Source organism: Lepidochelys olivacea, assembly GCF_965140295.1.
Source record: "Lepidochelys olivacea isolate rLepOli2 genome assembly, chromosome: 11".
Lineage (NCBI taxonomy): Eukaryota > Metazoa > Chordata > Testudines > Cheloniidae > Lepidochelys > Lepidochelys olivacea.
The window spans coordinates 78,835,841-78,852,150 of NC_140421.1; the positions used below are offsets into that span (position 1 = coordinate 78,835,841).

Below are 16,310 nucleotides of genomic sequence, written 5' to 3' on the forward strand. Positions count from 1 at the left end.
TAGTCAGGGTTTTCTTCAGTCTGCACTGGAGTTCCTGGTCTATTTTCCCCCCATTGGAGTCCTGGCTGTTTTGGTGTGTATGGGATCCCATCTGCCTGTCCAATTCATAGCCCCGGGACCAAATGGAGTTAGGGCTGGAAGGCTGGGCACAGGCTGGATACAATGCATCATCTGTCAAGTCTGGGAAGGCTGCAAAAAACGGTGTGTGGCACACAGGTAATTACAAAGGCTGATCAGGCTAAGGGCATGACAACCACAGAGAGTTTATAGCGGTGCTGTAAGTTCTCGAATGTTGCTGCTCTAAGCAGACAGGAGAGAGGTCTCCCGTTGGCTTAACTACTTCAGCCTCCACGAGTGGAAGTAGTTATGACGGTGAAGGAGCTCTCACACCAGCACTTATATCGTGTGTAGTGGGCCTAATTCACACTCCCGAGCAACCGAAGTTATGCTGACACAGGCTTGTAGTGTAGCCATAACCCTACGATGGGGGAGTTACCAAAGGTTGCATTCTGCTGCCATTTGTTCCAGACTGACAGAGTTTCTAGCTTGTAGAGTAACTCTTGTTCAATCCAGAACATAGTCAACATCTGTAACAAGGCTAAGAAAATAGTGTTGGTTGGTTGGTTTCGTTCAACAAGCTCTTCAACAAGTTTCCAGGCAGAGGTAGCAAGTGACAGCCTGGCTGAATTTTCCTCCATCTATTCATACAAATAATCATTGTACATGGACTGATTCATAACCCACTTGATATAATAAAAATCACAGATTTTAAATTTAACTTAGAAGAAAGAGAACAAAAACAAAAAGCAGTTCAGCTGACCTGTGAAATATGTATTCTATTAGAAACTTTCCAATTACCTGATTCTCAGCCAACATCTGACAATGCTTTCTACTCACAATCCTAAGTGAGTAGATCATGCAGCATGTGTCTACAGTACACAGCATGCTTGTTAAGGAACTTGGGGAGCAGTTACAAATTGTGAAATGAAACTTTATAGCAGGATCAAGTGGAAGTAGAAAACTGTCTTAAATACAAGTCTCCCTTAAAACAGCAAAAAAGGCACAGGAAGTTGCTTGTTTTTTGTAAAAGAGGGAACATGGACATGGGTGCAATTAAAAATGACATTTTAAAACTTTCAGTTTTGAGCAAGTCCTCCAGAATCACTGGGATTGAACAAACAAGAGACGAAAAGGGTTATCAGAGATTAAAAAACAGGAAAAAACTCTGTTTGGGGAAAGAAGTGCAACAGATATTTTGTTAATACAAGTCAGTCTACTTATGAGATTAGCTCTGAGAATCTCATTAACATGCAGCATGTTACCTCTAATGCTTTTGTCTTTTCATCCTCTCTTAGCTTATGCTGAAGGTGTTGTTCTTCAAACATATTTCGTAACTCTTTTTCTTTCGAATGTTCATTCTGTATGTCTTGGAGTGCAACTGTCAGATCTTTTTCTTTACTTTCCAGTTCAGAACTGCAACATTCAGCAAAGTTACAAATGACACTTATCTCAGTTTAGAATGGATCATCCTTTTTGCTTTTAAATATTATTGTTTTGGAAAGAAATCTTTTCTTCGGTATTTTTAACCTTTCTTTCCATTGAAGCAGGAGCAATTAAGTCACTTTGCAACTCCTCTCACAAAACAAGTGGGATAAATTTTATAATTTTGTTAGTTGGCCTACTGTCTCTTCTACCTTTTTAACTTTTGCTCTTTAGCTGTGCCTTTAAAGTTGACCCCTTTCCTATTTTAACTTCTGAAAAGGGAGCAGTCAGCTATCCTCAGCAGAACTAGAAATCATAGCAGCTGTTGATGAATAGGATAAGCTATCTTTCCTTGTGGCAGAGCAACCCCGGTGCTATATGGGAGGAAAAACTCCACCAGTGTACACCAGAACTACAGGGGAGAGAGAAAACAGGCCCAAGCCTGATGACCAGGCCACTAACTTAGCCAAGGAAAGTTACCTAGCTCTACCAGACAAACTAGAGCCAGTAGGGAAGGAACGAGTAAGACCTAAAGTAGTATCAGAGGCAAAATAGAAGGTCAGGGCTTCGAAGAAATTCTAGTCTCACCAAGATACAATGCCTCTGCCCATACACTGTGTATCATCAGCTGCAACTCCCACCCTTGTCCGTCAAATTTTCAAATTTGCATCACTGAGCAAAGAACAACAAATTAGCAGCCAGTAAATATTCAAAGTAAATTATTTCATTAAACTCTACTTCAGTATAGATTGGCAGAGGTTACCATTTCTTCATTTCCCTTGCACATCACAGGGTTCCAATCCATTTCTGGATTTAACCAACACAAGTTCACTACAGATTGTTAATGTAGCTCTCAAAAAGTACTCCTTACCGAAGCTGGTTCATTTCCCTCTGAAGCTTTTGCAGGGATTTTTGTAGACTTTCATTCTCTTCTTTGCTTTCATAAAGCTCTGATTTCAAGTCCGATACTGCAGATCGCTCCTGCTTCAGGAGTTCAAGCATCTCAGAGGCCCTCTCCTGTTCCTCACTTAGAGAGTTCTGCAAGTCACTAGCTATGGTTTTTTCCTGCTGAAGATTATATTCTAATAATTCAACTGGGAAAACAAACAAAGTCCATTTGTATTATAATATATTTAACAACTCTGTTCCCAATTATATGGGTTTAAAAGTATAGACAAATATGTGGACCATGGCTACTACTGCTCTTCCCGATCCTCTGCTTATAAATAACTCAACTTTTCAAACATGGTTTAAATAAAAAACATTTTAAAGGATTATACAACTCCTGTTTTACTGTTAGTCTCTCATTCCCATTCTCTTTGGCTTTGACTGGTTCATCAGAGAACTGGCTCCTCTTTGGCTTTTAACTATTTTGATAAAACAATAATTGCAACCAGCCACTTAGTAACATCTTTCATTTACCAATTTTCATACATACACACACCAATATGGAGACTTTTCTGAAAACCCTAGTTGTTGCTTGCTATTCTTAAGTTTTCTACCTTCATACATTCCTTGACATTCAAGTCGCCCCCAACTTCATCTTTGCATAAGATAAACCAAAGATAATTCACCTCTATTTTTATTTTAAACTTTTCAAATATAGTCTTTTCTGAACCACAGGTATTTTGACAATCTGCCCTCCCATCCCCACAAGAAACCCTAATGAATTCACAAAATGATATCTGACGTCAGAATTCATTTCTCAGAATGTTTACTGCACTTTCCCCCTCTCCCCTCCCTAATTTTTTTTGTCTGTTTGTGTGTGAATGAGAGTGGAAGAGCAGATGAAAAGTGTTTCCTAGGTGCTACCCTTCCTCCGAAGTTGGTGTTCTTGTTTACTCCCATGATCCTCTGCATTAGTAAGAGTTTCCTGTAGCTGCTGCAGCTTCTCCTGGTTTTGAAGATGTGTCATTCGTAGCTGAGCTCGAAGGTCCTGTATTTCCGAAAGTAAGCTGTTCCTATCAGAAGACAGAAGGTGCTCTAAAACTATCCGCTGCTGTTCTTCCTGAAAACAGACCAAGCCCATTGCAGACATCAGGTGGGTGGGAGGGAAATAAAAAGACTGCAACTTGTAAGTAATATTAAATTCCCAAGCATAGTCCAATTCTTCCCACAATATAAATCCTTGCGATCCCACAGGTCATGCTCTCCTATATAATAGGTTAAACTTTATGGAAACAATGAAAAAAAGTAATTTAAGATGATCAAACTCATACCCCATTTTATTAACTCTCAAATACTGAATTAAGTAAAAGAATGCACTTTTTTGGTTTCCCTAATAGGGTGTTAGTTATTGCAAACTCTCTGGCCTGATGCTAACCTATTAGCGTGAAGTTAACCAAAATCACATCAGGACTAATTCAGCTATGAATTTTGCCAAAGAAACATTTGTGTAGCTAGGAGTAGATGTTGTCTGCTTTCATGTGAAGCACCTCCTTCCCCGATCACAGTCTCCTGAAGAGCAACTGATTGGCTGATAAACACTACAATCAGTAGATCTCATAATGAAATGTAGAGAAAAATGGCAGCCAAAACAAAGCCTGTATAAAAACCCATTGCTCGTAACTTGTTTAGATTGCAGTACTAGATTTAAGAGCATAAGAGATGAGACTGGAAAGAGAGGGAAGCACTCGTGCACTGTGCCCACAACCATGGCCTCCAAATCCAGGGAAAGGAAGTGTCTGATCTGCAAGTGTTAATACTCCAAGGCAGTCTTACTTGTCGTTTCACAATATGCTCCAGTTTTTCCACTAATGAACCTTCATCCCCAGAACCGGGATTGCAAAGGTGTGACTGCAAGTTAATTTGAAACATGTTCCGCTCCTTCTCTAGCACACCCTGAACTGCCTGGAGAAGTTCTCCTCTCCAGTCCAAACAAGTATCTGAAGATTCCTACAGGAACAGAGTACATTTATTAGCATCTATACAAAAAAACAGGCAACTTATTTTAAAGGAGGTACAACACACTTTATCCTGGATACCTTGTCTCCTCTATCTTCCACTTTGCTAAGGTAATCCTTCAATGATTGTATTGCATCCAGCAAGGTTAGTCCTTCTTTTTGCCATCCCTCAGCTGCTGCAGACTGCTGAATGCTTTTTTGATCACTAAGAGGAAAGGGATGTTCTGACAAAGCCAGTATTCTGTGGCTGTCCTCGTACACCATCTTCAGCACAGACTGAAAAGGGACAAAACATTTTGTATAAACTGATGTTATAGTACCAACAGAATCTAAAATGCTAAAAGATCCAAAAAACGTTTTGGAATTCATGTTTCTGCAAATTAAGTTTAAACGTGATCTTATATTCAGAGTGTTTTCTAGCAGAAGGAGCTGTCTGCACTATAAACTTTAAACAAAAACACACAGATGAAACAGAAAAAATAAATATAAATAAAAATATAATATAGATTGTAAGTTAAGAAGAGGAGGTTACTCACCTGTAACTGGAGGTTCTTCGAGATGTGTGGTCCCTGTGTATATTCCACACTTGGGGGCATATGAACACCATACACCAATGCCCATTAAGCAACATGTGCGTTGTGTCCCCTTGTGCTCCCAGCCAAGAGTATTATACATTGTGTGGGTCAACGCCTCTCCAATCTCTCTCTTACTGTCCTAGAATGTAGTCCGAAGCAGAGGGTAGTGAAATACGGATAGGGGCCACACATCTTCAAGACTCTCCACTTACACAAGTAAGGAACCTTCTCGTCGTCGTCGTCTTTGAGCGATGGTCCCAATGTGCATTCTACATGTGGGTGACTCGCGAGCAGTGATCAGAGCAGAGGTGGGTGCAAGGATGCCAACAGAAGGGCAGTCCTCAGAACCGCCTGGCCATCTGCTGTGCCTGTAGCTGCCACTTGTGCAATGACATTGTGCATTGAGAAGATGTGGATGGAGTGCCAGGTGGCTGCACGACAGATGTCTTGCCGAGACACATCAGCTAGTGAGGCTGATATGGCGGCTTGTGCTCACATAAAGTGAGTGGTAACTCTATCAAGTGGGGGTATGGCAGATTGGTTGTAGCATTCTCGGATGCACACAAACTCATTTGGAGAATGAACTTCTGCCAATCTGTACAGAAGTAGAGTTTAATGAAATAATTTACTTTGAATGTTTACTGGCTGCTAATTTGTTGTTGTTGTCAGTTCAGACTTGGTCCCTAGGGCAGCTAACACAAGCAACAGCCAACTTTCCAACAATTTTCAGGCAGCATAGTGTCTACACCTAACATGAATGTCCCTCCTACCCACTAGCAACTGTACTCTTAGTTATTAGTACAGCTTCCACCGATATCGTAGAATACAATTAATGGCCTAGACTAGTGCATTTTGCTGCAAGGCATGCCATGTGCCTACGTGACTTAGATGAAAAATATTCACAAACTTGGTGAATATTTCAAAAACAACAAAGGAAATTTCTGGCAATAAACCAAAATTTATTAAATCTGTTCTCATATAATTAACCCCTATTGTTACTAGATGACATCTGGGGTCCAGTGAAATGAGTCATGAAACTAGATGTGATGGTCTCAACTTAATTTAACACATTACACAAAAACAGCATCCCCAAAACATTTACAGCCTTAACAAGCCAAACACTGGTAATTGTTTCCGGTGTAATTATCAGGCTGAAACATCTTTCTCAACATGAATTCCGTGCCTCCAAACTATTATATGATGTACAGATGTTTCCTTGTCTCATTCCAGGGAAGGTCACTTAAAATTTAAAATAAATACTTTTATAGATTATATTAATTAGAAATATCCTACCCTGGATATAGAGATATGGGTAGTTGCAACTCACTTTTGGAACATTAATATAAGCAATTTAGAAGTATAAATATTTAAAACAATTAATACATGCATCTAAATCTCTAGCTCCTCCAGTGGGTCCCATACCACTACCACTGAAGAACCAACAGAAGCTCCTGCAGCTGAGAGTCTCTCTTCTGAATAAAAGAACAGGTCCAAGGAGGTACATACCCATAACCATAAATGGCAAGCTATCCTTGCCTATTCCCTTCAGAGTCCCCAGCTGAGGTTGATCAATCTTTGATCTGCTAGGAGAGGGGAGGATGGAATAGACTGATAGATCCCACACTACCTATATGAGAGTATTTAGGCACCAAAACTTAAATCCAGTGAGTTAACTTCATGAGAGCCTGAGCGCAACAGTGTGCTCCATATAATGGACTCCCTCTGTTTGAGAAAGGGAAATGTTTCTTAACTGGTGATTTTCTTTCTTCACATTCTTCTACGTCAGTTCACATTTTGTTTATAGTTCCTCACATCCAACAGATGGAGGCAGAAAGAATGGTTATTTCCTTTGTACAGTAACTGAAGTTTGAAATGTGTAGTCCCTATGTGCATTCCACTTGAGGTGCAATGTACTCCATGGGCCTGAGACTGAAAGATTTTTCATTAGCAGTGTTAGATGTGCCCTTTTCCTCCTTGGCCTCCCAGCCAAAGGTGTAAGGAGCAGGGCAGAATGGACCAAGTGCCTCTCCAATTCTTCATCTATCACGAATAATCTTAGGATAAGGATCTGAAGCAGAGGGAAAGGAGGGTAGCTAGCGGAATACAGATAGGGATCACAATCTTAAGGAACTCCATTTACTGTAAAAGGTAAGTAACCATTCTTCCTTTGGGTGATGGTCCCCATGCGTTTTCCACTTGAGGTGACTCACAAGAAGTATTCATCAAGGAGGAGGGTGCAAGAAACTGACTGAAGGACTGATCTGCCAAAGGAGGCATCTGCTGTTGAAGCCTGCACCAGGGCGTAACACCTCACAAAGGAACACATGTAGCCTCCTTTTGTTGCTCTACAGACCACTAGTAGAGGAATGTCTCGCAGTATCCACAAAAAGAACAGGAGGACTTGTGGCACCTTAGAGACTAACACATTTATTTGAGCATAAGCTTTCGTGAGCTACAGCTCACTTCATCGGATGCATTCAGTGGAAAATATAAAATCTCCCCACTATATTTTCCACTGAATGCATCCGATGAAGTGAGCTGTAGCTCACGAAAGCTCATGCTCAAATAAATTGGTTCGTCTCTAAGGTGCCACAAGTCCTCCTGTTCTTTTTGAGAATACAGACTAACACGGCTGTTACTCTGAAACTAGTTCAGATGGAATTCTGACATCTCCTTCAGAATGAACTTAGGATATAGCCACGTATGGAGGGGGGTCTACCATGAGAGCTCCTAGCTCTCCTACACTCTTCGCCGAGGAACTGCTTAACCCCCATCTCTCAACCAATGGGATGCTTCCCCTCTCTCTGCAGGCACTGGAGACTGTTGAGTACTATTGCTAATGCCCTGGCACCAGACCCTGTCCTCAAGTTCCATCATTTTTAATGCCTCCAACAGTGAAAATGGTCTTCAATTAGCACATCTCCTGCTGCAGATTTCTGCCTGTATTTCCACCATTTTTTAGAGTAACAGGCAGACTTTGCTACCGCAAGCCTGCCTCTGGCCTTGGGAGTAACTGGATCTGTGAGGTGTTTTCACTCCCTGGGCCCCCGGTACAACACTTTGCTATGGGGCTTCCCCATCAGGATAGCAAAGCAGCCAAGAAAACATCACACTAAATCTAAGGAGACGTTTATTCTGTGAAACAGCTTTTTCTGGAGTCTGAGAACAAATGATGACCCACTGCTACCAGCTGGCACATGTACCACCAGGATGTGAGACTCAAAATCAGACTAGCATGTTGGGGCATCACCCCATTTCAATGAATGCAGCTGTGACTCCACCATGGAAAGGCAAGACAAAGAGCAGTAAACCTCGTCCTAGAGAGAGCCAGGGGAAGGAGAGAGATGGGAAGGGAAAGGAGGATGACCTTACTGCAGCCAGCTCAAGAGGTAAAGGATTAGTGAACATATACGGGGTAATGAATTAAGCAGTTGACTTATAGCTAACAGCTTTATAGAATTTATATTTCCTAGTGTTTTGGTTTAAGGTGAAAGACCACAACCAGTTCCTAGTATACTGGCTTTCCTACTACATATTACCTTCAGTTGTGGTGAAATCGTTTCTTTTTCTTTCACTGGGTCCATTGCATCTTGAAATATTCCACAGTACTGCAGATAAGCCATGAAACTAGCATCCAGGTGTTCAGTTGGTTCTAGCTCCTGATTAAGTTTAGCTGCCAAATCTGAACTGGTATCTGAAAACAAACACGAAACAGTATTACAGATTGAACCAATCTGTTGTAGTACAACCATAAAAGCAGTGGACACAAAATAATAGATTCCATAGTCAAAAGTTAGAGATGCTGTTGTAGCGTGCAATAGGCAAGATATGCCTTGAATGATTAATAGCTACAGATTCCTTCTGGCTCTCAATAATTAGAAAAGTTGTCCACTTCTGTTTATCCCAAAACAGAATCCACCTATGATGATGATAAGAAAATGGTTCGCATCACAAGAGATGCTTTATCTAAGGAACTTACAGATCAGCCAAAGTCAGGAGTTCCTCTCTCCAAAAACAGAAATAAAAATGGCTAAATAAGAGTATGGTTAATCCTCTAGGCAAGAATCTCTCAGAACTTGCGTATGGATAAAACCCTCTAAACAGAACTCCAAGTAACCATCCTGCTTTACTATTCAAAGTGGCCCACTGCACATTTGTGAGTGGGATAGCAGAAAATTAAGCAAACTAGATATGACTGGCTATAAGACTGAAGATCAAATTGGGCAAACTGCCTGTTACTCCAAGAAATCCAAACCACGTCTTTACCCCAAATTACAAACCATACATGGTTTTCCTTGTAAATCAAATATACCATGGATAATCTGTCCTTCTCCCCAAATTAGAAGTGCACATTCACTTGCCTTGTGAGTCAAATCTACGTACTTCAATATGTGGATAATGTCTCTTGTTCTATTTTAAGTAATAAATAATGTGAAATGCTTATGTGCAACCAAATATATGGAGTATATCCTCCAAATTTAGAAGATAAGGGATTTTACTGGTTTTCACTCTAAACAATTGTTGTATTCTAAAAGTATTAATTGTTTGACACAAGGCAGAAGGAATGATGGAAGATATAAGAACCAGGGTATAACTTTGGAATATTAAGAGAAATTGCTTAAAAGGGGGGATCCCAATTAATAGTAGAGTCTAACAATGAAATACAATCCTTGAAATGGATCAAATGTAAAAAGCCTCCGATAAGAAAAAGGACTGGATTAAAGAAATTTGTTATACACCAAAATCATCTACTGGATACCAATGGAAGCAGGAGAGAAACTAAGAGTACGTCTACACTGCAACATAAGCTCCGGGTTCACACTCCGGCTTTAGCCTAACCCCCCTTCCATCCAGAGAGAGAGTCCAAGCCTGAGTCAAGTCATGACCCAGGGTTTAAGCCCTATTGATTTGCAGTGTGGACACAGCCCCATTTGACTCATGCTCTGGGAGTCCACCAAAAGTATCCTACGGACCAACTTTCTTTGTCCTCTGGAGAGTCATGTTTTCCCAACTGCACCATGAACATAGGGTTAAAGTGGCCACATTTTGGGAGAGTGCTAGGAAGTCTGGAATATGGATGGTTGGACTTCTGCCTGCATAATGGAGTGTAGACGCTGGACCTCCAGGTTGGGACCCGGGTTCAACAATTCCTAAGTTGGAGTTAAAAAAAAAAGCGTATACGCTCAAGCCCTAGGTTAACAAACCCCAGGGTCTGCTAACTTGAGTTCTAGTAACCCTGGGCTTATGTTGCAGTGTAGATATACCCTCTGCAAGCTGAAATCTGAGTACGCACATGACACATGTCCAACAGGATTCAGAAGGTGGTCCTCTCCAACAAGACAGGACACTAGGGTACATAAACTGAAGTCATCATGCACTCAAGAGAGTTGATTGGCCCCAACAAGAAGCTGCACAATCCTAAGTACAACCGACACCTGGACCAGCCATGTGGAAAGAACTCTTTCCCCCATCCCAGGGTTAACAGGATAAAAAGTGGTGAGATTTCATTTTAAAGATTGTGTTTCCCCTTCTATAATAAAAGTAACTGAAGGTTATCTTTCTGAGCCTAGACTCTCTAATGAGACCTCCAGCAACCATAGTTTAGATTTTAACTCCTTTATAAGACCAAGCAAATTAGCCTAGAAGACATTGAAAACAATACCTTTAAGCAATTGCTTTTAATATTCTAAACTTGTCCCTTTTGGGCCAATCTAGTCAAAGAGTAGCAACTTCCCTCTTAAAAGCACCTAAAAAGACAAGGGCATCCTCAGAAGTGCAATACGTGTTAGGAAGGGCGAATTTATGATCATAAGTAAATGTAATAAGAAATCTTGACAATTTGCATTGTTCCTTGATATAACAACTGCTGAGACTCAACTCTGGTCTGTGATAACTGTTTGCAAAACTATCGTGGTTGTCATGCATGCCTAGAACATTACTTGTTGTCTGCACTTCCGTGGTGAACTGTTGACTGTACACAAATGTGGTTCTGAGTGAATTAATAAATTGTTGTTTTGTTAAGAATAAGCTAGTGTCTTGATTGGAAAAAATACTGTGCAAGTTAAAAGCTGATCTAAAAAGAACCCACCAGTAAAACTAGTGTGCTAACACTCCCTGGATTCAATAAAAAGGGGTTATTCTATTAACACCTATCCAACTGGCAAACCTATGTTGTTAGGTTTCCGCTTTAAAATGTAATTGGCACCTTGGCAAATTCATAAAAATGTATCCCCTTTCACACTTATATAGGTAAGCTCCTAAGCTTTACTGGAGGGGTTCCCAAACTTGGTTCGCAGCTTGTTCAGGGTAAGCCCCTGGCGGGCCGCAAGACGCTTTGTTTACCTGAGCATCCACAGTTACAGCTGCTTGCAGCTCCCAGTGGTCGCAGTTGCACGAACCAAGTTTGGGAACCCCTGCTTTACTCGTATAAATAAATCATTGAGAACCCAAAACTACTACTACTGATTTTAAATATTTCAGTCTGGGAGAACCAACAGCCAAATGTAAGTTTCATTCAGGGTGTTTCTAGATTAGAAGAGTGTGTGAAGATTGGGTCAGGATGTATTAACCAGTTCCACCCTAATCATGATCTTTTCCCTACCATAAATGCAGTTTCACATTCTTTTCCTCAATTTAGCTAGTTGAGATCAACCCGGGATAGGTCTCAACCAACTGAATCAAGGTGAAAAGTGTTAACTTGGATTTATGCTAGGGAAAAGGTCATGATTAGATTGTGACTAGCTAAAACACCCTGACCTCTTTCTAGCATAGACAAGGTAAGACGACATGGGAAGGAACCAAGACACTGTTCATTAATTCAGTATTCAACTACTTTTCTAAACAGTCACAATATCTGAAATAGGTTATTTTCTTCACCTCAAAGAGATACAAAAGTGAAAGAAAATACTTCTATTGATATATTTTGGGTCTCACTTACTGAAGTTATCATACAAGCAAAATGAGTTATACATGAACTAATAGAAATTAAGACTCACTGCTGACATATCCATCACTTGCCCCCTCTAGACCAGACATTGTTGATCGTAGGTCATCTTGTGAATCAGATGGAGTTGAAGTGAAGTCATCAACATCTCTCACCTGTTAAAAACAGTATATACACAACATGAATCAGAATCAGGAGACATTTCTGGCCCTAATGGATCCAGCTGCACACTCCTTACTATTTAAAATCACCACTAAATAACTAAGTTATTACAAAACGTCAAATCAGTTATTGCATTTATGGTTGTAAACACCGTAGTTAAGGCTACGTACAGAGTTCCTTTGGAAGCTTCTTCCGCCCATTTTCACTTATTTCTAATGGTCATAAAAATGTCCCTTTAGGGTTGAAGTTCTCTATGCTTGGTCACAGCCAATGTGAATTTTTTGGGAAAATTTTGAGGGAAACCCTTCAGCTACTTTTCAGTTATGGGAGAATTGGGGAAACTAGTATATTAAAAGGATATTTTTACTCTTCTGTTACACAAAATGTTGAAGAAATGCCTTCTTTTTGTGAGGGCAGAGAGGATATGAAAGATAAGTTATAAGTGACTGAAAAAATACCTCTGATGACACTCAGTAGGGGCATTAGCGGAGATGTGATCAGTCTCTTGTGAAATCCTGCTCACTGTGCGAGCATAATTAGAGCAAGGCAAGTTCTACATTCTTCCTGCCAGGGGCCAGATAATGGCAGGGGCTACTCTACTCCTAGGACAGTCTCATGAGTGAAACTGTAAAATGTTTAACCGAAATTTCACATTTAAAGTCTTTGGAACTGTTGCAGGATTAACCAAACTTTAAACTTTCATTTAAAGAAAAACAGTTATTTTTCTGCTGGCAAAAAGTACGTTCTGCTGTGTAATTACCATTCAATTACTATACATTCAGTTAAGTATTAAATCTTCATTAAAAACTCAAAAAGCATTCAAATGCTTATTAAGAGATTGTTGATGAACATTTTCAAGGAAGAATGGTCTTAGGGGTATGGTACTGGACTGGGATTCAAGAGGTCTCAGTTCAAACCCCAGTGTTGCCACTGGCATCCTGGGTGACCTGGGAGTCTTTCCACTGATTTGAATAGACATCGCATCAGGCTTTCTGTATCTCAGCTCCCCATCTGCAAAATGGGGATAATATTTCTTTTCAGCCACCCTTTGCCTGACCTGCCTTGTCTATTTAGATTGTAAGCACTTCAGGACAGGGACTCTCTCTTACTAGTGCATGTAGAGCATGCCAACCATAATCAATACTGAAGCCTTTAGGCATTATTGTAATACTATCAATAATGAATTATAAACTCTACCAAAAGCAACTTCCTGCAGTATTCACAGCTGAGGCTGTGGTAGGTTGTCTAATGCTGAGGGCTGGGTCTGTGGTGAGATTTCACTGCACCGAGTGGTGGGAGGGAGGTATATGTTTATCAGTATCACACTACAGTTTCCAATAGACTCTGTACATCACAACTCAGTAGACACATAATTGTAACCACTCCTCCAAGAGGAAAGCATGAATACATATAGAAGGTAATATATAAGCTATTTAGAGCAGAGTCTTTAACTTTTAATGCAATTGCACAGAGCCTAGAACACTACTGGCACCACTGTAATATAAATAACACTGCCTTTAAAAAAATCAATTACCATGATAATTTGGGAAGAGACACCTTAAACAAAACCGATCTTTTAAAAACTGAGGAAAAATATTCACGTGCAGACAATTGTTGCAGTAAGTTGAAGACTCCCATGACAACATGTAAACACTTCACTGAGTGCCATTAATTACAAGCGGAATTTCATCCCAACAGTCTCATTACTTTACCGTGGCCTTCAATTTTGAATTGCCATGCCTAACACACCGAGTCCCTTCTCCCTGAACTTTCTGAAGCTGCCAGGATACCATGAATGCTCCAAAAGTTCCAAAATAAAACCCACACTCCATTGCCATTATTTATATTGCAGCACCAATCTACAGTGACGTCAAAAGAAAGCCTCTACCTTGAGGGGCTTACAGTTCAATCTAGTTTTCAGAAAACGAATGTCACTTACAGAGAGCCGTGATAAAATGATGTTTCAATACAGCCTAAAGCATGCTTCACTGTCTCCAACCAGGAGATGAACACATAAAAGATACCTGCTATGACACAGTATCTATTTTTCTTGATGTATACTTACCAATATTAGTTTCCATGGGAACACACAGAGCACATGACCCAGCAATAAAAACTTATTGGTGGAGGGATGGGAAGGAAGGATCTCACATTTAATATTTTTAAAAAACCCTGATAATTACCAGAATCCTTTTTTCCATATTTTGGTACTCAGCAATAGAGTAGGTACTTTCAGAGAAAGCTGGAGACTTTAAATCTAGTCTGGCCACTGCTTCCTCATTGGTATTAGCATACAGACTTTGATATCCCAACAGTCCAGGGGTGTCTCCTTGTACGACAGAGGATTTGTTGTGCTTCATTTCAAAGTCTGTGCTGTGTACACTATCAACTTCTGAGAAGGGTGTTAAGTGAAGACTTGGTTGAAGTTCTATGCTTGTCTCCTGCTTTCTCACAATCTCAGGTGAGTCCCATGAAGTCATATCCATGACTAAACATTTAAAGTCCTTGGGTGTCTCTTTAGCATGCTCTGTGTTTTGTGAAAGGTTGTTCAACTTGCATTTCATTGAGTCTGGATTTTGATGAAATTCCAAGATTTGCTGACAGTGCTTTTTCAGATCTTGCAGCTCTCTGGCCTTGTCTGTCATCTCTGCTTCCTGAGTCAGGAGCGTCTCTTGCAGTTGCTTAATCTGAGTTTTTAGATTTCTGCTGTGAGTCTTCAAGTCAGCTATAGCTTCATCTTTCTCCTAGAGTGAAACAACACACATACCCATCAATTTTCTGTTTCCTGAATTCAAATAAAAGTTCCCACAAGTGCAAATAATATTCAGCTTCTGAGAAGATTCTTTTAAAACAAAATATCCAATTTGTTATTAATCCTTGCTATGATTATAAGAACTCAGAAATAATTCAACATACTTCCTCATGACAGTTTGGCCTTTCTTTTACCTCCAAGCCAAGATAAATGAATGCATCTAACTCTTCAGAATAGCTACTGTAGTAAAACAAAAACATTTAATACAGATTATATTAGTACACTACACAACAGCAATGTGTAAAGTAAACTATTAATGTAAATTTTTTAAATTACTTCCCTTTTGGGTTTCACTGGTATAGTTAAATGTAGCTGGCCAAGTTGTTTTTCGGTTTTTTTTTAAACAGAGACATCAAAACACATTACCATTGGTATATGGGACATCTCCACTGAAGCAGGGCTTTTGCTGGAAAAGAGGGATTTTCCCATCCACTTCTACAGAACTGAACTATTCATTTAAAAAATTAAATTTATCCCTTGTAGTTGTGAAGATTATATTCATTTGACATTAGGAAGGTTAACGAATGCAGTGTTCTTTTTCTGAACACAAGTTGCTAAGAAGGTGTACAAAAGAATAGAACAAGCTTGTAGGGACAAAACCAGAAAAGATAAGGCACAAAGTAAGTTACACCCTAGCAAGGGACATAAAAAGCAATGTGAAGCGGTTCTTTAAATACATTACAAGCAAGAGAATGACAAAGGAAAGTGAAGGTCCTCCACTTAGCGGGGAAGGAAAGCTAATAACTGATGACATCAAAAAAGCTGAGGTGTTTAATTACTATTTTGCTTCAGCCCTCAATAAAAAGATTAATGGTGATCAGATACTCAACACAAATAGTATTAACAACAATGGAGATGGAATACAAGCCAAAATAGGGAAAGGACAGGTTAAGGAATATTTAAATATGATAAGATGTATTCAAGCCTGAAGAAATTCATCGTAGGGTACTTAAGGAACTAGCTGAAGCACTCTTGGCACCATTAGAATTATCCTGAAAAATTCATGATGGACAGGTGAGATCCCAGAGGACCGGACAAAGGCAAACATCAGACCTATCTTTAAAAAGGGAAACAAAGAGGACTCCAGAAATTACAGACCTGTCAGCCTAACTTTGATACCTGGAACGATACTGGAACAAATTATAAAACAATCAATTTGTAAGCCACCAGAGGGTAACAGGGTCATAAGGAATAGCCGGCATGGATCTGTCAAGAACAAATCATGCCAAATCAAATTTCCTTCTTTGACATGGTTCCTGGCCCAGTGGATGGAAAGAAGCAGTAAACATGATAGATCTTGATTTTAGTAAGGCTTTTGACACAATCTTACATGACATTCGGACAGTGATTAATTGTTCCCCATGTCCACAGAAGGTAGAACAAGAAGTAATCAGCTTAATCTGCAGCAAGGGAGATTTAGGTTAGATATTAGG

General features: G+C 39.9%; 1 protein-coding gene across 5 annotated transcripts in view; it reads right to left on the minus strand.

Annotated features, from left to right (window-relative positions):
• PCNT (pericentrin) overlaps nucleotides 1-16,310 on the minus strand; it is a 233,547-nt gene that overhangs the window by 33,798 nt on the left and 183,439 nt on the right. For all 5 annotated transcript variants that reach the window (XM_084644031.1, XM_084644033.1, XM_084644030.1 and 2 more), the window contains 8 exons: nucleotides 14,249-14,809; nucleotides 11,956-12,058; nucleotides 8,500-8,654; nucleotides 4,467-4,661; nucleotides 4,204-4,377; nucleotides 3,295-3,490; nucleotides 2,354-2,576; nucleotides 1,323-1,473 (listed from right to left, as the gene is read on the minus strand). In XM_084644031.1, coding sequence (XP_084500157.1) covers nucleotides 1,323-1,473; nucleotides 2,354-2,576; nucleotides 3,295-3,490; nucleotides 4,204-4,377; nucleotides 4,467-4,661; nucleotides 8,500-8,654; nucleotides 11,956-12,058; nucleotides 14,249-14,809 — 1,758 coding nt within the window. The remainder of the gene's footprint in view (nucleotides 1-1,322; nucleotides 1,474-2,353; nucleotides 2,577-3,294; nucleotides 3,491-4,203; nucleotides 4,378-4,466; nucleotides 4,662-8,499; nucleotides 8,655-11,955; nucleotides 12,059-14,248; nucleotides 14,810-16,310) is intronic.